Here is a 23,389-nt window from a genome sequence, read left to right on the forward strand (position 1 = left end):
CTTGCGATTCCAGTATAGATTTAGCTTCAAAGGCTCAGTTTTCATTATTTTTGCATTACTGCACAATCGATGGGGTAGTAGAGGAAGATGTCTTAGCAATTATAACCATGAAAGGTAATGCAAAAGGATGTGATTTTGTGGATGCAATTAAAGAATTTGTAAAAAAATGACTTATTTATGAGCAAATTAATATCAGTATGTACAGATGATTGTCCGTCAATGATGGGTGTCGACAATGGTTTGATATCACTGATTAAGGAGGAGTGGAATTTGCCAAATTTACTCTCCATTCACTGCTTACTGCATCAAGAAAGTTTGGCATGTCAAATTTCAAATACCAAATTGAAGAATGTTATGCAAATGGTTATAAGAGTTATAAATTTCATTCGTTCCTGTGATCTTAAATCACCAAAAATTTAAAGAACTTCTGCAGGAATTGCAAGCTTGTTACAGTGATGTTCTCCTACATACTGCTGTCAGATGGCTAAGCAAAGGAAAAGCGCTGGAACGGTTTGTCAATTTGAAACCTGAAATTTTAGTCTTACAACAAAGTGGCAAAAATTATCCTGACAATGAATTGTGGATAGTTAAAGCTATTTTGACCGATATTACACAAAAATTCAACACACATAACTTGGAATTACAAAGACCAAACAAGATAATTGGGCAAATGACTAACAAAATATTTGCATTTGAATCAAAACTGCAATTATATATAAATGAACTCGAAGTAAAAGATTTGTCTAATTTTGCAACTGTTGCTATGCTCCGATCAGCCTTAACTATCACCAAAACTATTTACCAAAATATGAAAGAATATTTGGAAGTCTACTTGGAAGAAATAAAAAACAGATTTGTAGATGTTGGAAATATTCGAAGCTGTTTCATTCTCATAGAGAACCCTTGGCATGTTGGACATCATGATCTCAAATTATTCTGCCACTTTGGATTTCCTAAAACTAATATGCTAAATGAAACAATCGAACTTCAGCATGACACACAGCTTAAAGCTCTGCTTATAGAACATCGTGAAACACAACAGTACATCGAATTTTGGAAATGTGTGCGTAGCAATTATAAAAACTTAAGAGACTGTGCGCAGTTCATTTTAACACTATTTACTTCAAAAATAAAGTACCTGAAAAATAAATATCGTAATTGGTTGTCCAGTCATTTAGAAGACACAATGAGGATTGCATGCAACCCAAATGATGCAGATATTGATGGCATAGCCAAAAAAGTTCAACATCACAAGTCACATTAATGAAAAATTATGTATTTGTATTTACATTTGTTTTGCAATTATAATGATTAAAAACCATATTCAGTAAGATACCTGTAGCTTTCTTATATAGCCAGTTGCATGTGCAGTGCATATGTCCTTTTCTTATTTTTTAAATTTCTTATTTGTTTTTACATTTTTTGAAAGTTTGACATTAATATAATTATAATAAAGTTCTGGTGGCCATTTGAATAATGTAATATAATATTTTAATAAAACATGTCTCATCTTGCATGAAAGGACTTTAAAATAAATTTCGGGAACGAGATACACTGATCCTAGATTTGTTTTTGGTAGTAGCTCAAAATTACTAATGATTCCCTTCCTTCTCTTCACCTTTCATATGCTCCTGCCTAGCTACATGAATATTGTAAGATTATGCAAGTCACGTGAATTTTATTTTCACAGAGATAATTAAACAGGAATTAGTCAGATGGACTGTATGCTTTTTTCCAGTTTATTGAAATTTGATCAGCAGTATTTTATGCAGTTTTCAACACTTGTAAATATGGTGACATTCATTCTGTGAAAGTCTGTGAATGGCACGTTATCAATGACTCATGCTACGAAGACGATTATTCCAGTCGGTCTCAACACTCGACTCCTGTGAAGACTGACTAAAAATTTAATTGCTGACAATGTGACACAACTACTCGTATGTCTCCTACGAATATATCCCTCATAATCTAATAGTTGTCAAACCGGTGGACGGGCATTTAAAAATCTTTTTCCCTGTATTGCAGAATTTCAGTGTCATAAACATTGCTTATTGTTGTCACCAACTGCACAGCAACGTTATTTGGCGAAGGAGTTACATACATCTAACAGTTGTGGGTGGTTTGTTTCCTAAAGTACTATTTCATTTAAATAGATGCTAATGTTTACAGTTTCTGAAGAATGTTAAATGATATATATCTAAATCCGGTAAAGAATAAATGGTTTGCAGTTGCCGGCTGTACCTGTCTCCTTTGTGAAACGAAAAATATACTGGAAGAATTGTGAGTAGGAGCATGTAAAGTACTTCTATCACCTTTACAGGTGTCACTTGGTACAGGGGCAGGTAGATTTGTCGTTGCAGTGGGAGTGTACATAATAATGGAAATGTTTCTTGTTTGTTTCTCAGTGCTGACAACAGATGAGTGCGTGTGCCTCGTACCAATTATCTGCTATTTTATCAGTCTTAAATGAAATTGTGTTGGGTTCAAGAATACACTTTACAGAGATGGTCATATGTGGTACATATTTGTTAAAAGAAATAATTAGTCATTAGCTCTTAAAATTGTGTGTGTGCGTGCGTGTGCGTGTGCGCGCGCGCGTTTTTATATCCTCTACTTTTCCTCCTAAACTCTTGGATCGATTTCAACCACACTGATACACACATTATTTTCAATCTGCAAAGAAATATTGTGGGGTAAGCAAAGGCAACTTCTTAGTGGGGCAGGGGAGGGTAATTTGGAGGGAGAAGGGGGAGGAGGAAAGTGACACATACAGGGGGAGTGTGAAATGGACAGATAAAGGGGTGGAGAGATGGTGAGTGAGGGGAAAGTCGTGATAGACGACAGAGTGTGAGGGAAGGAAGAGAGAGACTAACATAAGATTGGAATAAATAGATATCTACCCAATGCCAGGTACCTCATCTAGTATGAAATAAAATTAAGGCTGTTGTAGTTCAGTCAAGTGAGTTGAAGGAAAATGATTTTCAAAAAATGTAGAAAACTGTTGTGATTGTGTCACATGTTACATAATACATTCAAGTATAAGTCCATTTGCTCTTATTAACCAACTGTTCACAAAGACAATGCAGCAACATTTCGTTGGGCAATTACACAGTGTTACAATTTACGGGTCATTGAGGGCGGCAACAATCTGAAACGGAGAATATTCTACACATAGTGGTCTGAATAGTGTCGACTGTAACCATAAGTGCTAGAAATTCAGTGGTAAACCTCTAGCTTATTTACTATAGCTAGTCTATTGGAGGTTCATAACACACCATTTACGAGGTTTGCCAGTTAATAAAAAGACCTGGAAATCTGCAGCCCGAGGTGCCACATCATATTGTTAGTTTTGGCCCTTGAGCAAAAAAGTTTGACGACCACTGATCTAATGGAATATTGTCTACTCCTGGGGCCTTGTTTCGACTTAGGTGTTTCACTGCTCTGTCACATTTGTCACCTAAGTGCTCTTCCATTTACATAATATTACCCTCGAGTACATCGCCCTTGTACAGACCCTCTATGTATGCCTTCCACCTTTCTGCTTTCCCTTCTTTGCTTAGAACTGGTTTTCCATCCTGAGCTTTTGGTATTCCTACAGGTTGTCCACTTTCTCCAAAGGTCTCTTCAAGTTTCCTGTAGGCAGTATCTAACTTAGCCCCTAGTGATGTATGCCTCTACATCCCCATTTGTTCTCTAGTCATCCCTGCTTAGCCGTTTTGCACTTCCTGTCGATCTCATTTTTGAGATGTTTGTATTCCTTTTTGACTGCTTTATTTGCTGTGTTTTTATATTTTCTCCTTCCATGAGTTAAATTCAATCTCCCTTCTGTTACCCAAGTATTTCTACTAGCCATAGTCTTATTACCTACTTGATCCTCTGCTGCCTTCACTATTTCATATTCCAAAGCTACCCATTCTTCTTCTACTGTGTTTCCTTTTCTTATCATTCATTCCCTAATGCTCTCTGTGAAACTCCCTATAAACACTGGTTCATTCAGTTTTAGGTCCCATCTCCTTAAATTTCTACCTTTTTGCAGTTTCTTCAGTTTTAATCTACAGTTCATAACCTATAGCTTGTGGTCAGGGTCCACATCCGTCCCTTGAAACATCTTACAGTTTAAAACCTGGTTCCTAAATATCTGTCTTAGCATTATATAATCTGTCTGAAACCTTCCATTGTCTCCAGGTTTCTTCCAAGTATGCAACCTTCTCTCATGATTCTTAAACCAAGTGTTAGCTTGTGACTAGTTAGCAAATAATAATTATGTAGATTTTGCATTTACATTATTACTGAGGATTTCTTTGTTACTAATTCTGGCTTGAAAGTTGGATGCCTTCTGTGTGAGTGTATTATTGAAAATTGTTAATTATTTACAGGTAAAAAATGAAACTGATCTATAATTTCAGTGGAATCTCTTGTACAGGGTAGCAGAATGCTGGGCACCCCTCCATCATCTTGCCCCATACGCCTGTGTGGAGTCACAGGATATGATGGACGTGTAAACGATATCATCTACTGTCATCCACTTGTCAAAGCAGAAAATAATACTGCAGTTGTCTACTTTGGTGGTGATGTTCAGGTGACCTGCAAATTGAGTTTACTGATATGTGATAATCTTACAGTTTTAATAAATAAATGATAAAAACTGTATAGAAGAAACAAATATTTTAAATTTTGAATAATTATTATTATTTCTTGCATTTAAAACACCAGTTTGTGTGTGTGTGTGGGTTGGTGGGGGTTGGATTGGGGGGAGGGCGGCACTGTGAGGTACTCTCATGTGAAGGATGGGTTGAATGTGTAAGGTATGAGGACACATAATGGTGGTAAGTATAAATATATTGGGGCAGCACAAAAAGTTATTTGTTTCATACAGACAGTATGCCAGAAACAACAGTATTTTTCACACTTTTATTAGATAACAGTATATCAATCCCAATTACTGCACTGGCTTAAAAGAAACTGTGATTGATGTTCCCATTGGCTTCCAGTAACTTTTTGTAATATACTAGTACGAAGCTTTTAATTGATGATTGATCAAGTCTATTATATTTCTTAGATTTTGCTTTTTGTGTCCTGCTGTGTACTGGGTGTCCCTCATAAGGATCATCAGGGACTTTTTTCTAATGATTCGGCAGATATTTGCAATTTCATTTTTTCAATGTGTAGCTGGAGTCAGTCCAAACAAATACTATTTATCACATCTTTCTTGTGACAGCTGATGTTGATGGCAGTCGGTTTGTTTCCTGTACAAACAAAATTATTTGTTAAGTGGAATTTTATATATCAATTCAATAGACTTGTTCCAAATTAGTCTAGTGCAGTATTTCTTTTATCAGCATGTATTAACAGGGACAGTAGAACACAAAGACTATATGGTATTCCAGCAGTGAATGAGCAGTGCTGCTATGTGGCGGTAGCAGTCAATGTTGGCCAGACAGCACGCGAGTCACTATTGGAGGTCCTGTAATATCACTGAATATTGACGATTTCTCCTTGGACACCCTGTATGCTAACAACATTTTATGAACTTGTATGCTAGTTGAACTTTGGTGTTTACTGAATAATTTGTAAGTAGCAAAATAACTGACAGTTGTCGGATAACACTCTACAGTAATGTAATTTGTTCTAATCATATTACTGTGTCATTGGAATACTACAGTACCAATCTTATTACTTTGTGTACCCTATAGAATATGTCTTTAGATGCTACCATGCTTGCTTTTTCTTTTATACCATTACTTTTGAGGTTTTATTACTCTAATTATTAAAGTTAATATACAACTTGTAACTATGTGGTTTCAGGATTTTCCAGAAATTATGGAGAACCACAGGGAAAACAAAAATTATGTAAAGTGGAATCTTGAAAACACGGCAGTGCTGCTCCAATCATATTTTCCTGAGAGCCATGTTGTTGTTGTGCGGCCATCTAGGTGAGTTCAGGCTCCACTGTTTCTTTCCGTTTTTTTATTTATTTCTATGAAATAAGGGACAGTTCGTATTCAGCACACAAATGTTGTAACATCACTGTAGATCCATCTCTTAAGTCATGACTTTGGTATAGTTACAGAGTGTGCCTTGATGGTTCAATACCTATAACTGGTTGATTGAATCAGTTTGCAGCTCTGAGGAAAAATTCAGACCAGAGCTGTCAACAATGGAACCAAGCTTAATAAAAGTGTGGTTGTGCTCAAGCCAGTCTCTGCTGTGGTGGTTCCCTTACAGCTGTACATGGTGTTTGTAAATGAATATCAGGGTTTTAACAATTTATAATATTTATTACATTAAACTCAGTTATAAATGATATGCCAAATGAAAGAGCAGCTCAAACAGTTTTACCAGAATCTTATAAATGCTCAATGTGAGCACCATTTGTCACACGAAACACATCAAGTCTATAGCCCAAGCGCTGGATAGGCCGCAGGGGCCCAGTGACAGGGCTTGCTTTACATGGCCTCCACATTCACCCAACCTAACGCCATGCGATTTTTCCCTATAGAGCTTCTTCAAGGATCGTGTGTACGTGCCTCTGCTAGCAGCAGACCTCCGTGAAATGAGAGACCGGATTGAAGCAGCAGTTGCTACAATCATTGAAGACACACTTATCAACGTTTGGGAAGAACTCGGCTATGGACATGATGTGTGCTGTGTGACAAATGGTACTCACATTGAACATTTATAGGGTTCTTGGTAAAACCGTTTGAGTTGCTCTTTCGTTTGACATCTCATGTATAACTGTAAGTTTAATGTAATAAATATTGTAAAGCATTAAAACCCCAATATTCATTTATAAACACCGTGTATTATTTGTGTGTAGAGGTGGAAGCAAAACTCCCATTCACTTTTCTCTGTTATGAAGGTCAGGAAAAAACTGGGAGAAAATTCTGTGTCACACATTGGAACTGTGTTTGTTTGGACACACACACACACACACACACACACACACACACACACACACAAACACTAACACTTTTCCTCTTCGGCAGCCCAGCTCAGATGGGTGAGCGTATCATGTGAACTTTATGGTCTCACTTCCTCTACCATATTCTGCCACTTATTCTAGCCTGACAGCAGCACCAGATGAATGTAATAATTTTTTTATTTAAGTGTGTAGCAGCTTTAAAGAGAGCAACTTTGTAAGCTGAGCTCCATATGCCAGCTTTTGTTTGTGAGTGCATCTATTGCTTAATGCTTTAGTCACAAGGGGTTTTAGAGTAGCAGTGAGACTAATACTTTCTTAACTATGAATTTGTTCTTTTTGCACAGCAAAGTTCCCATTCAAATTAGCAGTTACATATTTGTGGAGGCATTGTTTCCAGTCTTCATAGCAGTTTTGGTAGGCTCATACTGGAATATCTTCTAACTCTTTGGTTCTGTTCTTGTGGATAGTAACCAAAGTAACTGCAACATGATTTTTTAACCTGGGGATTAAAAGAAAAATCACAGGGACTGAAATCTGGCAAATAGAGGAGGAACAGCAAGTCTGAGGAACTACAGGAATGGTGAAAAATTCATTTAAATAAAAAAGTAGTTCACTGTTACTTCATTGGTAACAGTAAACCTGTTGTTTCATTCAGTATCGTTAAGTCACAGTAAAGTCTAACCAAAAAGTTCTCAGATTTTGTTACTGACTTGCTGTATACGGTGTGTCCCTCATAAGGGTAGCCAGACGCATTTTCTCTGATGTTTCAGCAAGTATTTGCAATTTCATTTTTGGGTTGTTTAGCTGAAGTCAGCACAGTCATTGCTAGAGATTGCTATGTGATGGGGCACATTCTCATAGCGCAGCATCCAAGTGTATGGAATGCCTCATCACATATATGCCATCCTGTTCCTAAGTCTTTTAATAACTTTCTTATAAAAAGTTTGATTGACATTTTGTCATGGAAGGACCAGTTCTTTGCGTATGAACCCACTTAAAGAAAAAGAAACACTAATTTGATTTGGGATTTCCTTTTTTTGTGACGAGAAGAGTTTGTAGTGTGACAATCTCTACTTTGGTATATTTAAAAATTCATGATTCACCAACAGTATTAATGCTAGTAAAAACATGTGGCTCCTCCTGAAGGAAATCCTGAATCTCAAGGCAGACATCATTCCAACAGTTCCAAGGAACCTCATGACTGAACAGAAATACAGTTATTTCACATTCTCTTCCCATGCAAAATTCCCTGCTAAAATTTGACACAAACATGCTCAAATTTAGCTTGCTAAAGACTATTCCCATTAACAGTTTTACCTCGGAAGACGATTCACTCTTTCCACTTTGTCACTCATTCTTGAGGATCTTCCCGTATGAACTCTGTCTTCCACTTCTTTATGAACTGCCAGAAAGGACTTTTGCCTTCTGCAATTGTGTGCCTTGGAAAGGGGATCCTCTCCATAATCTCTTTGTAACTTTCATAAGTGACAGTAAAAGTTTTTCCAAGATTAAAATAAAATTTTGTGGCATAGTGTTCGTCATAATTTTGCAGGTACCATTTTCACAATGCACCTGGAAAACAAAATTATTTATGATGCCGTCAGTACTTGTGTAGCAACTGCAGCTGGGACAGCCACTATTTTGTCAGTTCATGCACAGCGTTGTCAGTCTCATTACTTTACTTTAACACACCTTGTGTATGGCCAGTAGTTATCTTCACTAATTCCATTATTTGTGGGATTTTTCAGTTGAGCATAGCTCTTAAATTCTCTCCACTCACTGCTCATTATTTCTGTATAGTCACAAACTGTTTTATGTCCAGATATGTTAAGTCAGTGTGCTAGTGACTTTCCCTTCATTTTTTCTTTTGACTTCTAAACAGTTCTGTAAACTTTGATATTTTATGAGTGGAATATACTTTTTCACATCATGTTTATTGTACCACCTGATACATTTATCACTTCCAGTTTGTTTTTTAGTTTTAACCTTGAATTTCTGAAGTTTTTACTTATGTATGGGAGGTAAAAATAAGAGTGGGATACAATGAACAAAGTACTTGGTGGTTATTATTAAACTTTGGATACTTGCGGGGCCACCCATGAAAAGCAAGTGATCATAAGACAATGAAACTTTTCGGAAACATTTGTAAGTACATGTGGAAAAGAAATAATGAATAAACCATTCAAAAACCGAGCGAGGTGGCGCAGTGGTTAGCACACTGGGCTCACATTCGGGAGGACGACGGTTCAATCCTGCATCCGGCCATCCTGATTTAGGTTTAGCGTGATTTCCCTAATTCACTCCAGGCAAATGCCGGGATGGTTCCTTTGAAAGGGCACGGCCGATTTCCTTCCTCATCCTTCCCCCAATCCAATTAGACCGATGACCTCGCTGTCTGGTCTCCTCCTCCCAAACAAACCAACCAACCAAACCATTCAAAGAAATACATTTTAATTTTCACGTGATAGGGTGCTGATATTTGTTGATTGGATACTATGTTTACAAATGTTGCTCAATGTGATGACAATCTACATCCTTGATAGGCTGCAACTGCACTAGAGATACCATTTCACAATTGTTTGCAGCACATTTCAGATAGAGAACCATGGAATGTTCAGCTATTGTGACATAGCTGGTGCACTACTTAAAGATCAGACTTTGCATCCAGCATCCTCAGCCATGGCAACAATAACTTCTTCAGCAATTTGTGGTGCAGTTTGCTGTTGGCCTGCCTGAGGAGATATTTCCAAATTGCCAGTTAATTCTAACTTCTGAATAATGTTCAACATCACTGGAGCAGATAAAAGACCTCTCCATATTCCTTTAATGTGTTAATACTTGCAAAGGACAGTAGCACTGTTGCTGCTGTTATGATAAAATATCTTTGTGAGGGAAGCTCTGCTCACCTTGTCCAGACACATGTTGATTGACTGCAGCTGTAATGCACACTGATGCTTATTTCAACCCTACACTGCCATACCAGTAACAACGCCAAACGACAAGTCAAGGCACTAATGCCACTAACAACACAAATCATGCAGCCCACTGTCTGAACATCGCTTCTGTAAAGTTGGTTACCCATGTGGTAAATAGTTTTCCATCTACACTGGCTCTATTAGTGAAAGTTTAATTATAACCACATTGCATTTTGATTGGAAAGGGTACAAAACAGGGATGCAGTCTTTCGTCCTTACTGTTCAGCCGGTATATCAGAGAAACAATGATGGAAATAAAAGAAAGTTTCAGGACTGGGATCACAGTTCAGAGTGAACGCATATCACTAATAAGATTCACTAATGACACTGTTATTCTTAGTGAATGTAAGGAAGAATTAAAAGAGCTGTTGAGTGAAATGAAAAGTGTAATATGCACAGCCATGGATTAAGAGGAAGACGAAAGTAATGAAGAGTATGAGAAAAGAGAGTGGCGATAAACTTTACGCCAAAACTGAGGACTACAAAGTAGATGAAGTGAAATAATTCTGTTGCCTTGTGAGCAAAATAACACTCACAGATGTAGCAAGGTTTATAAAAGCAGATTATCACAGCTGTGCAAAAGGTGGAAAGCAAGAGAATCAAAGTGTTTGAGATGTAGTGCTGTAGAAGGATGTTGAAAATTAGATGAGATTACAAGAAATGAATTTACAAGGTTCTCTGCACATTCTGTGAGGAGAGAAAAATATGGAAAACATTGACAAAAATAAGGGACAGGATGACAGTGCATGTGTTAACGATATCAACGGATAAATTCCATTGTGCTTGTGATAGCTAGGGTAAAAACTATAGGGGAAGACTGATTGTAACTTATCCAAGAAATAACTGAGGACATTGTGTGTAAATCCAACCGTGAGATGCAGTGGTAGGTGCACATTAGAGGAATTCATATTAGAACACATCCAACCAGTTAGAAGACTAATGAAAAAATAAGTCTGGCACACAGTTTTAATCTGCCAGGAAGTTTCATATCAGCGCACACTCTGCTGCAGAATGAAAATCCCATTCTGGAAATATCCCCAGGCTGTGGCTAAGCCATGTCTCCACAATATCCTTCCTTCCAGGAGTGATAGTTCTGCAAGGTTCGCAGAATAGCTTCTGTGAAGTTTGGAAGGTAGGAGATGAGGTACTGGCAGAATTGAAGCTGTAAGGACGGGTCGTGAGTCGTGCTTGTGTAGCTCAGATGGTAGAGCACTTGCCCGCGAAAGGCAAAGGTCCCGAGTTGGAGTCTTGGTCCGGCACACAGTCTTAATCTACCAAGAAGTTTCAGGGCTGTTATAGTTTACCTTCTTCGTTTAATAGTTTTTTAACATTAGTTTCATTTAGCTTTTGTTGGGTCCTATTAAAGTGTTGCATATTAATTTACCCACAGCACAAAATTAACGTAACATGAATCTGGAGCGATAACAACAGCAGCTCTAGCTCTTGGTAGGCACGTGAAGTAGTTCAGACTGCGGCTCTGCAGCATCTTGCGGAGGCATGGCCAGTGCTGAAGAACTTGGCGTTGGTTACCTCGTCTTCACTAATTTGAGTATCCAAAATAAATGGCAGTTTTTACTATATTTCCTATTTTGTTTCACTAAATACACAGATTGCTCAGAGACCACCCACTTTCTTGTATGTTAGCAACTGTATATTAGGCCACATTCTTTGAACTGTAAGAGTCCATGTAGATATCTAAAATAATGTTCAGGGCTTTACTTACATAGCATTAATTGAAGAATCAAGCATTTAGATAGTAAAAGATGAATGTACTTGTGTTAGACAAAGTTTGCAAGCTAGTCATTGTGGAGTCATGACAGGAAAGACATTAGTTTGAAACTCAATGTATATCAGCTGAAAATGGGTAGCAAATTCTATTACAGAATTGTTTCACGTGGTTCTGGTTGAAAATCTTAACAGAGGAAATGTGAGTCTCAGTGATTCTGAACAGCGTCCCTAAAATGCACTACAATGGGGAGCCAGAAGGATATTTGAAAAGCTGCAGCCATATCAATAGTTCACAAAACTGTGTGCTAAGTAAACAAAGATTTAGTGTATGGAATTGTTATTTTAAGATATTAGGCCAAAAAGCGGAAAAATAAACCTCTTTTAGGTCAAGAAAGTTATGTATATGGTATCAATTCAACTAGTTCAAATCCCTAAGGTGTTAAACTGGCCCCATGCCTATTTTTTTTTCTAAACCTTTCTTTACTTACAGTATACTTGATTCTTCTGCGCCCTCTCACCTTCTCGTAGCTCACACTTCTTGCTGACACATACCATAATAACTCTGGTGGTAGCTTATGGACAAGCTTATCTGGTCTGCATAGTACCACTTGATCTTCATCTATCTTTCTTACTGTTAGTAAATTCTTCCCTGTTCCTTTACACAAGCTGAATGCAGATGTTGCAGTAACTCACTGGACTTAATTCAGTATGATACTGGAATTTCATGTGCAGAAAACAAGTAATGCAATGCTTAAGGTGTTGAGAGGTTGGCAAGCACACAAATAATATATAAATTGTTGCGAAGGTTGTGAACAATTTTCATCCTCAGAGGACTCTCTCTCTCTCTCTCTCTCTCTCTCTCTCTCTCTCTCTCTCTCTCTCCCCCCCCCCCCCTCTCTCTCTCTCCCTCCCCCTCCCTGCCTCCCCCCCCGCTCCGCCTCTCCCTCCCCCCGCTCCGCCTCTCCCTCCCCCCACTCCGCCTCTCCCTCCACACCCCCTGCGGGTTCGGGGGTTAGAATAGGCCCGTAGTATTCCTGCCTGTCGTAAGAGGCGACTAAAAGGAGTCTCAAACTTTTCGGCCTTATATGATGGTCCCCTGTTGGGTTTGACCTCCATCTCTCAAAATTTTCCGAAGAGCGAGCCGATTGGGGAAGGGCGTCTTACTTGGTGCATTGTGTCCATCTTGCGATCAGACCTTTCGCCAGCTTATACACCGTTGAACTGCCGTCCTGTCCGCTCTCCATCTCTTGGGCATGACTCTTTTTCTGCGTGCAGATAACACCTTGCACTGTGCAGTGCCTCTTTCTGCACCGACGGCGACCATGGACCACATGTTACCTAACATCCAGCACGGTAGCCAGTCCGTTGTGGTGGGGCCGCCATGTACCCTGTTGGTTGTAGCCCCCTGACAACACAGGGATCGCTCTACTGATGCCTGCGCCGTTAACTCCCCACGTATGCCAAGGAGTAGATGCCTATCCTCCTGGGGTATCGGGACTCCCGGCAACGGCCATCCTGCCAGGTGCCTCTTGCCGTGACTGGATGGCGCCCTTAAGGAGGGCCCTTGGTCGGAGTAGGTGGCATCAGGGCGGATGACCCGCAATGAAGCGTGGTACATCGTCTCTCGCTGGTGGCCAGCCGCCAGCAGTCTCTAAGTGTTCTCGGGCTCAGTTTAACGCTCAGAAGTACGATCCGAAAACGTTCCCCTCCCTGGCCACACCATGGGAGGAACGTAAGTCTCAGGATGGCAGTAGCAGTTACTCGCCCCGCTTCTTAGTTTGTACGAGGGCTGATGGGGAGTCTTTTCTCTCCACAAAGCCTCAGTTCTTAGTCGAGAATTTAGAGGACAAGTTTGGGGAGGTGGAGGGCTTGTCAAAAATGCGCTCTGGGTCAGTCCTGATACAAACGGCATCCTCTGCCCAGTCACGACGGTTACTCGCTTGTGACAAGTTGGGGGATGTTGCCGTTACGATCACACCCCATAAGAGTTTAAATATTGTCCATGGAGTTATTTACCATAGGGATCTTCTTTGGCAGTCTGATGTAGAGCTGCGCGCCAATTTAGAGCGCCGAGGTGTACATTTCGTCCGGCGCGTTCATCGGCGTCCGAAGGAAAATCAAATTGCTACCGGTGCCTTTATCTTGGCCTTCAAAGGGGATACATTACCGGAAAAGGTCAAGATGATGGTCTACCGATGTGACGTTAAGCCCTATATCCCTCCCCCGATGCGGTGCTTTAAGTGCTGGAAGTTCGGTCATCTGTCTTCTCGCTGCACTTCCAGCCTCACATGTCGAGATTGCAGACACCCATCACATCCCAATACTCCATGTGCCCCGCCTCCCATCTGTGTCAGCTGCGGGGAGCACCATTCACCTTGCTCGCCAGACTGCCGAATTTTCCAGAAAGAGCGTAAAATCATGGAATACAAGACCCTGGACCGACTAACCTATACTGAGGCCAAAAGGAAATACGACCGACTCCATCCTGTGAGAATGACATCTTCCTACGCTGCTGCTACAACACCTGTGCTAGCCCCGTCTGTTTCTCCAATTGTGGCCGGATCGACGAGTATTAGAACTCCTCCTGCCCCCTCGCCAGTGGGGGGCTCTACCCACCGGGTTGCTCCTGCGCCACCTACCTCAGGAGCAATACCATCCCACCCATCGGGGACTTCTGTCCCCACTTCTAAGCCGGAGAAATGTCTAACTTCTTTGGCTTCTCACGCTCGCAAGGGGTCCCTTGGGCCCCTCCCTTCCCAGTTTTCCGCCAGCGAGAAGGCTGACGACCGACAGTGGCGTAAGTGCCGTCCCGGAGACTGAATCGGTAAAGCCCTCCCAGCCGGTGCGACCCAAGGAACGGCATGAGAAACCCAAGAAGAGCTCTCAGCCCAAGGAACTCGCGGTGGCAGCCATCCCACCGCAACCTTCCAGCTCTGTGTCTGAGGATGTGGTGGAGATTCTGGCGTCCGCTGAGGACCTCGATCTCGCCGGTCCATCAGACGCCATGGAAAGCACTATCACAGGTGCTAAATCGGAGGCAGCAGGTGACCCAGCGGCGTAATCTCCCTTCCCAGTCCTGTCAAGCCTTTCTCAGCCATGGACACCACCATCCTCCAGTGGAACTGTAGCGGTTTCTTCCACCATCTAGCTGAGCTCCGCCAACTTATCAGCCTTTACCCTTTCCTCTACATTGCTCTGCAGGAAACTTGGTTTCCGGCAATGCGAACCCCCACCCTCCGTGGCTACCGGGGTTATTATAAGAACCGAGCAGTTTATGAAAGGGTGTCTGGTGGCGTCTGCATATATGTCCTGAACTCTCTTCACAGCGAGTCTGTACCTCCTTAAACACCTTTAGAGGCTGTCGCTGTTCGGGTGTGGACGCCACAGGCTGTTACCGTCTGCAGTCTTTACCTTCCACAGGATGGTGATGTTGCGCAGCATGTCCTGGCTGCTCTGATAGCCCAATTGCCGCCACCTTTCTTGTTACTGGGCGACTTTAACGCCCATAACCATCTGTGTGGTGGGTCGGTGGCAACAGGTTGAGGTGCCGTCGTTGAGTATTTATTGGTGCAGCTCGATCTCTCAATATTAAATGATGGTGCCTTCACACACTTCAGTGTGGCGCATGGCACATACTCCGCCATTGACCTTTCCATCTGTAGCCCTAGCCTCTTACCGTCTGTCCAATGGAGAGTGCAAAACGACCTGTGTGGTAGTGACCACTTTCCGATCTTTCTGTCACTACCACAGCGTCAGTCTTCTGGGCGCATTAGTAGATGGGCTCTGAATAAGGCTGACTGGGACTTGTTCTCCTTCACTGCTGCTATTGAGCCTCTCTCTAACGATGACATTGATGCAGTGGTTCAATCGGTCACCACCGGCATTGTTACTGCCGCCGAATCTGCCATTGCCCGTTCTTCTGGGTCCCCTCGGCGGCGGACTGTGCCTTGGTGGTCGCCTGAGATCGCTGAAGCGATTAAAGCTCGTCGGCGGGCACTCCAGCATTACAAGCGACATCCCTCATTCGAACACCTTATCGCCTTCAAACGGCTGCGTGCGCGAGCCTGCCGCTTTGTCCGCCAATGCAAGCAGGAATGCTGGGAGCGGTATGTGTCCACCATTGGCCTCCATGTCACTCCATCGCAGGTCTGGGCCAAGATTCGCCGCCTCTATGGCTATCGGACCCCTGTCAGCGTCCCTGCGCTCTCACTGAATGGAGCAGTTTGTACTGACTCCGACGTCATTGCAAACCGCTTGGCAGAGCACTTTGCTCTGAATTCCGCTTCCGCCAACTGCCCCTTGGGCTTCCGCTCCATTTAAGAGCGGATAGAACGTCGGAGTCTTTCTTTTCGCACCCACCATCCTGAATTGTACAATGTTCCATTCAGTGAGTGGGAATTCCGCAGTGCCCTCGCTGCTTGTCCTGATACCGCTCCTGGCCCAGATAGCATCCACTCTCAGATGCTGAAACACCTTTCAGTGGACTGCCAGCGACATCTCCTCGACCTTTACAACCGGATTTGGGTCGAGGGTGAGTTTCTGTCGCAATGGCGAGAAAGTCTTGTTGTCCCCATTCTGAAACCGGGGAAGACCCCTTAGGAGGTGGAGAGCTACCGTCCCATTAGCCTCACCAACGTTCTTTGCAAGTTGCTTGAACGGATGGTGAGCTGGTGCTTGAATTGGGTACTGGAGTCTCGGGGCCTTCTGGCTCCGTCTCAGGGTGGGTTTCGTAAAGGCCGCTCCGCCGCCGACAATCTGGTGAGCCTGGAGTCGGCCATCCGTACTACCTTTGCCCGCCGTCAGCATCTGGTCGCTGTCTTTTTCGACATGCGGAAGGCGTATGATACGACATGGCATCATCACATCCTTTCTACGCTTTATGGATGGGGCCTTCGGGGCCCTCTGCCGATCTATATCCGCAATTTTCTGTCGTATCGTACCTTCCGCGTGCACGTCGCGGCCTCATATAGTTCCTCCCAAGTCCAGGAGAAGGGTGTGCCACAGGTTCTGTTCTCAGTGTGTGTCTGTTTTTAATAGCCATTAACGGGCTCTCTGCGGCTGTGGGAAATTCTGTCTCTGCTTCCCTGTATGCTGACGACTTCTGCCTTTACTGCAGCTCTATTGGCATTGCAGCTGCTGAATGTCAGCTACAGGGCGCAATCCGCAAGGCGCAGTCTTGGGCTGTAACGCACGGTTTTCAGTTTTTGGCAGCCAAGACCTGCGTTATGCATTTCTGCCGGCGACGCACTGTTCACCCGGAGCCGCGGCTTTATCTCGACGGCAAGCTTCTTACAGTTGTGGAGTCACATAGGTTATTGGGGGTGGTTTTTGATGCCTGGTTGATTTGGCTGCCTCATCTTCGGCAGCTTAAAAAGGCGTGTTGGCGGCATCTAAATGCTCTGCGATGCCTGAGCCACACTAGGTGGGGCGCTGACCGATCTACTCTCCTACGGCTTTACCAGGCGTTAATCCAGTCCCGTCTGGACTATGGGAGTCTGGTTTATGGCTCAGCATCCCCATCTGCGTTGCGGCTGCTGGACCCAATCCTCCACAGCGGGATACGCCTTGCCACTGGTGCCTTCTGGACCAGCCCTGTGGACAGCATACTTGTGGAGGCAGGTGTCCCTCCACTGCGGATACGATGCCAACAATTACTGGCTGCTTATGCTGCCCATGTTTTTAGCTCGCCCGGGCATCCAAATTATCGTGTCCTGTTCCCGCAGTCCGTCGTCCATCTGCCAGAACGTCAGCCCAGGTCGGGTTGTCCGATCGCCGTATGCGTCGAACAGCTTCTCTACGGGCTTGGGTGTTTCCCTGTACCACCTCCTTTCTGGGCCCCTCTGCGTACACCCCCATGGTGTGTGCCTCGCCCTTGCCTCCGGCTCGACTTGGCACAGGGCCCGAAGGACTCAGTCCCTCCGGTGGCCTTCCGATGCCGCTTTTATTCCATCTTGGCCATGTATCAGGGCTCTGGCGTTGTCTATACCGACGGTTCGATGGTTGCTGGTCGTGTCTGTTATGCACTAACTCTAGGGGACCATTCTGAACAACTTTCGTTGCCGGCTGGCTGCAGTGTTTACACTGCTGAGATGGTCGCCATCTTTGGTGCCCTAGAGTATATCCGCTCCTGCTCAGGTGAGTCCTTCGTTATCTGTAGCGATTCCCTGAGCGGTTTACGAGCTCTCGACCAGTGTTTCCCTCGTTCTCGTCTGGTGATGGCTATCCAGGAGTCCCTGCATACTCTTGCCCGTTGCGGCAGATCTGTGGTCTTCGTTTGGGCCCCGGGCCATGTTGGGATACCCGGAAATGAAACTGTTGACCGCCTGGCAAAAGAGGCCACTAGTGCACCATCTCTGGAGATTGGCCTCCCGGCGACTGATTTTCGGGCACTATTACGCCGCAAAGTTTTCGATTTATGGGACACTGATTGGCGCAACCTGCCCGTGCCAAACAAACTCCGCCGTATCAAGGAGACGACTACTGTGTGGCGGTCATCCATGCGAGCCAACCGCAGGGAATCAGTCGTCCTTTGTCAGCTCCGCATTGGCCACACCCGGCTCACGCACAATTATTTACTGTGTTGTGAGGATCCCCCTCTTTGTCGTTGTGGGGCGTCCTTGACGGTGGTCCATATTCTGTTGGAGTGCGCCCTTTTATCTGTGCTCAGGCAGACTTACGCGCTGCCTGATACGCTCTCTGCACTTTTATCTGAAGACTCTTCCATAGCGGACACAATTCTTCGTTTTATTCGGGCAGGGGGATTTTATCGCTTAATGTAAGTGTGTGAGTTTTTGTGTTGATTCTGGCCTATGGCCTACGGTTTGTCAGATTTCTTTTTCATGTGTTTCTCGGTGGTTGGCTTTTCCCTTTTTGTTTGTATGGTCGGCCAACCACCGTCACATTCCTTGTGCTTTTAGTTCGTCTTGTCTGGTCTTTGTCTACGTTTCTCTTGTTCTGTGTCGTCTGCCTTATTGTCTGTTGATTGTTTTTATTCTCTGTGGGTGTTTTTAGTATTTGGAAAAAGGGACAGATGACCGTAGCAGTCTGGTCCCTTTAACCCCCACAAACCAACCAACCAATCTCTCTTTCCGCCTCTCCCTCCCCCCTCTCTGCCTCTCCCCCCTCTCTGCCTCTCCCTCCCCCCTCTCCGTCTCTCCCTCCCCCCCTCTCCGTCTCTCCCTCCCCCCTCTCCACCTCTCCCTCCCCCCCTCTCCGCCTCTCCCTCCCCCTCTCTCCGCCTCCGCCTCTCCCTCCCCCTCTCCCTCTCCCATCCCGGCCTCTACCTCCCCCTCTCCGCCTCCCCTCCCTCTCCGCCTCTCCCTCTCCTCCCTCTCCGCTTCTCCCTCCCCCTTCTCCGCCTCTCACCCCCCTTCTCCTCGCCCCCCTTTCCTCGCCCCCCCCATATGATTTATTATCAGATGCTCTCGAAAGATTTTCTTGCGTGGGCTACAGGTGTGGTAAATGGTTAATACAAAACATTGACTTCTGTTTATTTGTGGTGGAATTAAAATGTACTTACCTTTCTGTTGGATCATGATGTATGACTTTTTATTGTATTCCTCATAATTTCTATTTTAACAAACATTCAGTAGCCCAGGACTTATCCAAAATCTATGCTTAACCACATAATTATTGAAACACTTTAAACTTATTTGAAACTTCCTTTCATGTAATTCCCGTTGTGTGATTTGGTCAGTATTATTGACCATATTAAGGGGACTTGGAATGCCCTGTCCTGACAATGTTAAATTTAGTGACTTGGCTTCCCTGTGTGTCAGGAACCACTGTAGCCATTGACATGAAACTTCTACTGGACATGTTAAACTGTATGTTCTGAGTCTGCTGAACTACAGTAATTGCATATCAGCCATGCTTTCGGAAATAAAATTTTTTAATTACATGGTTAAATTTTTGTGTACTTTTTGTACATTATCCTAAATAATTTTAATTATACGTAACATTGTGTTCTTCTTTTAGTTCAATAGACTCAGGAGATTGTTATTACTCCCTGAAAATTTGAATACTCTACTCGAAGTGGTTTCTGTGATTTAGTAAAAATACAACAGAAAATGTAAATTTTCAGAGACGGCTTCTAAAGTTTCAAAAGACACTAACTCACTGAATATGTGCTTAATTTTTTATTTTTAGTCACTCAAAAGAACCCTGTACCATACTGTTTCGGGAGGACGACGGTTCAATCCCGTCTCCGGCCATTCTGATTCAGGTTTACCGTGATTTCCCTAAATCGTTTCAGGCAAATGCCGGGATGGTTCCTTTGAAAGGGCACGGCCGATTTCCTTCCCAATCCTTACCTAAACCCGAGCTTGCGCTCTGTCTCTAATGACCTCATTGTCGACGGTACGTTAAACACCAACCACCACCACCACCACCACCACCACCACCACCACCACCATACTGTTTATCATCCTCTTGATCTTTTTCCTGTTTTTTTTCTTCTTTCTGGACTCCTTAGTGTTCAACTGTGCTGCATACTCTACTTTGTCAGTGTGAACCTTGTCCATCCGTTTAAGTTCACTGATGCAGTTTGCTCCAGGATTAATTCCCATATGCTGTAGCACTTTCACCCTACCAATTTTGCCATCATTAAAAGCAATGACAGCATCACTGACCCTCACTTTAGTGTCTTCATTCCAACAAAAACAGCTTTTGGTAAGCGAGTCCGTACAAGATTATTGAATGGCTCATTGGGATTTTGAGTCTGATCATGCAGACACTTCTTCAGCCCATGCAGACACTTCTTCAGCAATTCAGGATTTGCAACGTCTCTGTAAATCAGTTTTATGATATCCATGACTGCTGCTGGGATGGAATGTCTAAGGCTGTAAGAACTGTTTGAGTGCTCGGTATTGCGGTAAATGCACCAGATCCAGGAGGGCAAAGGTGGTGTACTGGTTTTTAATCAGTTAACGTTCTGTGGAAGAAGATAGCCCATACTGCCTGTTTCATTTTCAACAAATCCTCAGTATTGTCTCTAATACCCATCCAATAATACTGCTGTAGTTCATCAATTATTTTGTCTGTCAGCCTGCCTCTTATTGTTTTACCGTCAGAAAGTTGCTTGTCTCTCAAACATTGTTTCAACTTCCTCAGCCTGGTGCCCATCCTCTTCTGGACATGACTTATATAACACAGCAATCCACAGCCTTCTATATAAAAATTACCAATTTTATTAGATCTTGATGTAATGCATGTGAAAATTTAACATTTTCAACCAGTGTAGAATATATTAAAAATACTTCTCATGTGAGTTTATAAGTGATTAGAATCATTTTATGCGGAAAAATGCAAATTTTATAATGAGATAAAAATCCAAAAATGTGAAAAAAATGTCACAAATGGAAAACCTATATGTGAATCACGTATCCTCCATTTGCTGCATAGAGTTAAAGCAGTGTGCAGAAGTAGATACATAACTTTCCAACAGTTCATTCAACCGATATCAGCGGTCAATTAATTTACTAATTTAAGTAGATGGAGAATAATGTTTGTTACTCTGGGTCACTGAAAGGGAAAGTTTGGTTGTTTATTTCGCATAATTCGATTTAAGACACTTGATAATGTTAAAATACATGATAGTTTGCAGCACAGAGATGTTGAACTGACAATCATTTGTGCTTTCAGGGTAGCACTTTGAAATTTATCAAGAGACGGATATATATGAATGTTTTATATATTCTGCAAAGAGAGAAAGCCGGGCTGATTGAGGGTACACAACAGAACACTACAGTTTTGATTTTGCTGGTGGCAGTGCTTCTAAAAGTGTTGTATGCTTCACAGCTGATATCTGGGTTGCAGATCTTAAGTTCGAAAAGCGTTTGAATGCATCTGTCATCATCTGTGTTATATAGAAGGTGGCATGACGACCAGTATACTGAACTTCTATCTGGAGCAGTGTTTGTCCCATGGTCAAGGGTTTTCTTGCTCTCTCTGCGTTTTAATGATTTGGCGTTTACTCATTGTAAAATTTTGGCCCCAAGCCTATCTACTGTCACAATGATCATTTAACCTAAGGCAGGAAGGTAGTGCGTGCCATCTGTCAGTGGGTTGTGTAAATTTTGTTGTGTGTGCTGCTGCATTTCACCCTGTAGCAGCTTGTGCACTGTTTCGAAACTGTCTAGCAGATTAAAACTGTGTGCTGGATCAGGGCTAGAACCAGGAACAAAACATTTCTTGCCAACTGTGAGATATGTAGACACAACTCCTGATTCACTCTCATAGCTTACTTCTGCCAGTACCTCTCATCTAGTTTCCAGACTTCACAAAAGGTCTCCTGCACATCTTCCTGGAGTAGCACACCTGGAAGAAAGGATAATACGGAGAAATGCCTTAGCCACAGTGTAGAGAGCTGCTTCCACATTGATTTTTTCACTTTGTGTGCTGTTTTCAAGCTTCTTCACAGATCAAAACACTATTCAAGTTGGACACATGATATTTTAACTGTTCATGCATCATGTCCACTAAGTTGGGGATTGGGGGCAGGTTCAGCACTAACCTTATCAAGCATTGGAAAAACTTACCAAGCAGATTCTTCTACCTCTACACTATACAGTACAGCAGTAGAAGCTGTTTGTTGGTGGTTATTTATTCAGATTTACAGTTTTGTGGGCATGACAATGTTTTAGAAGAGCATGTAGCCATTTCAGAAAATTGGCACAAGTGTTTTCTGAACACTGAAAATTTGACAGAGTAAGATTCTGTGGGCAGATATATGAGGGTACACTTTGCACCAGTGAAATTGATAAAGAATTTGACTATGGAGAAATTGTAGGGAAGAGTTCAGTGGGTGTCTAAGGTAGGATGTTACATGGTTTCGGTGGAGAATAGTAAGTCCAAACATTTTTCTTCTTATACAAATAATGACCAACATAGAAACACCTAGTACTTGGTTGGGCAAATATTTAGCCATATTGTTGAGATAACTTTTGGGCAAGTGTGCACACTATATACATAATTTTAACTGATTTTATTAATAAATTAAAACGCTAAAAGCTAACAGCTCTGATATATTAGTTGGCTTTAAAGTGGTTTCTTGTTTACCAAAAATATAAATTGTTTACTCTTAATAACCAGTATTTCCTACAGATTGGTGGTCTCGCCATGGCTGTTTTCCAGCGATAGTGTATGGATTTTTCTTCTCTGTGTAGTAAGAGTTCCTTTTAAATTGGCAGATAAAGGCATGACAATAAAAAAAGATGATGATCTTGTCTACAGTTATGTAGAAGAAACCATGTGCACTGTTGTATGATTAGTGCATTGAGCCGTAAAAATGTTGGTACTACCAGATCAAGTGAATGTACCACCAGTCGCCAGGTGACGAAGTTCGACAAATTGCAACGGAAAACAAGAGATGAAGGACCAGTTTTGGATACGCGACGAACAGTGGTGAACCTCTCCAGCCACACCTTGAGCGATGCAGCCACAAAAGTTTTGGCGAAAGGGATGAACTATGCAATCGCACCAAAACTAGTACCGAAAGAAGACATTATCGAATCAGTGGAGGCCTCGGTACGCCATCTACCACAACCAGAAGCAGAGAAGATCCGACAAGAAACAGTACGAGTCTTGGCTCACGCAAAGCCTCCGAAGCAAAACATCAGTAAAGAGGAACGTCAGGCCATCAAGGAGCTGAAGAACAACTCTCATATTGTGATAATACAGGCGGATAAGGTAAATGCCACCGTAGTGTTGGACACAGTAGATTACGATAAGCGGATGGAGGATCTTTTGAAGGAACCCATTTACC

The 23,389-nt window shown here is 42.8% G+C and overlaps 1 protein-coding gene across 10 annotated transcripts in view; it reads left to right on the forward strand.

Annotated features, from left to right (window-relative positions):
- LOC126268863 (mitochondrial protein C2orf69 homolog) overlaps positions 1-23,389 on the forward strand; it is a 242,620-nt gene that overhangs the window by 125,654 nt on the left and 93,577 nt on the right. For 9 of the 10 annotated variants that reach the window (XM_049973945.1, XM_049973950.1, XM_049973951.1 and 6 more), the window contains 2 exons: positions 4,424-4,579; positions 5,806-5,933. In XM_049973945.1, the coding sequence (XP_049829902.1) occupies positions 4,424-4,579; positions 5,806-5,933 (284 nt within the window). Of the gene's footprint in view, positions 1-4,376; positions 4,580-5,805; positions 5,934-23,389 lie in introns of all 10 variants that reach the window. The other variant, XM_049973954.1, reaches the window with a different exon arrangement.

The sequence above is a fragment of the Schistocerca gregaria genome, chromosome 1, assembly GCF_023897955.1.
Source record: "Schistocerca gregaria isolate iqSchGreg1 chromosome 1, iqSchGreg1.2, whole genome shotgun sequence".
Taxonomy (NCBI): Eukaryota; Metazoa; Arthropoda; class Insecta; order Orthoptera; family Acrididae; genus Schistocerca; species Schistocerca gregaria.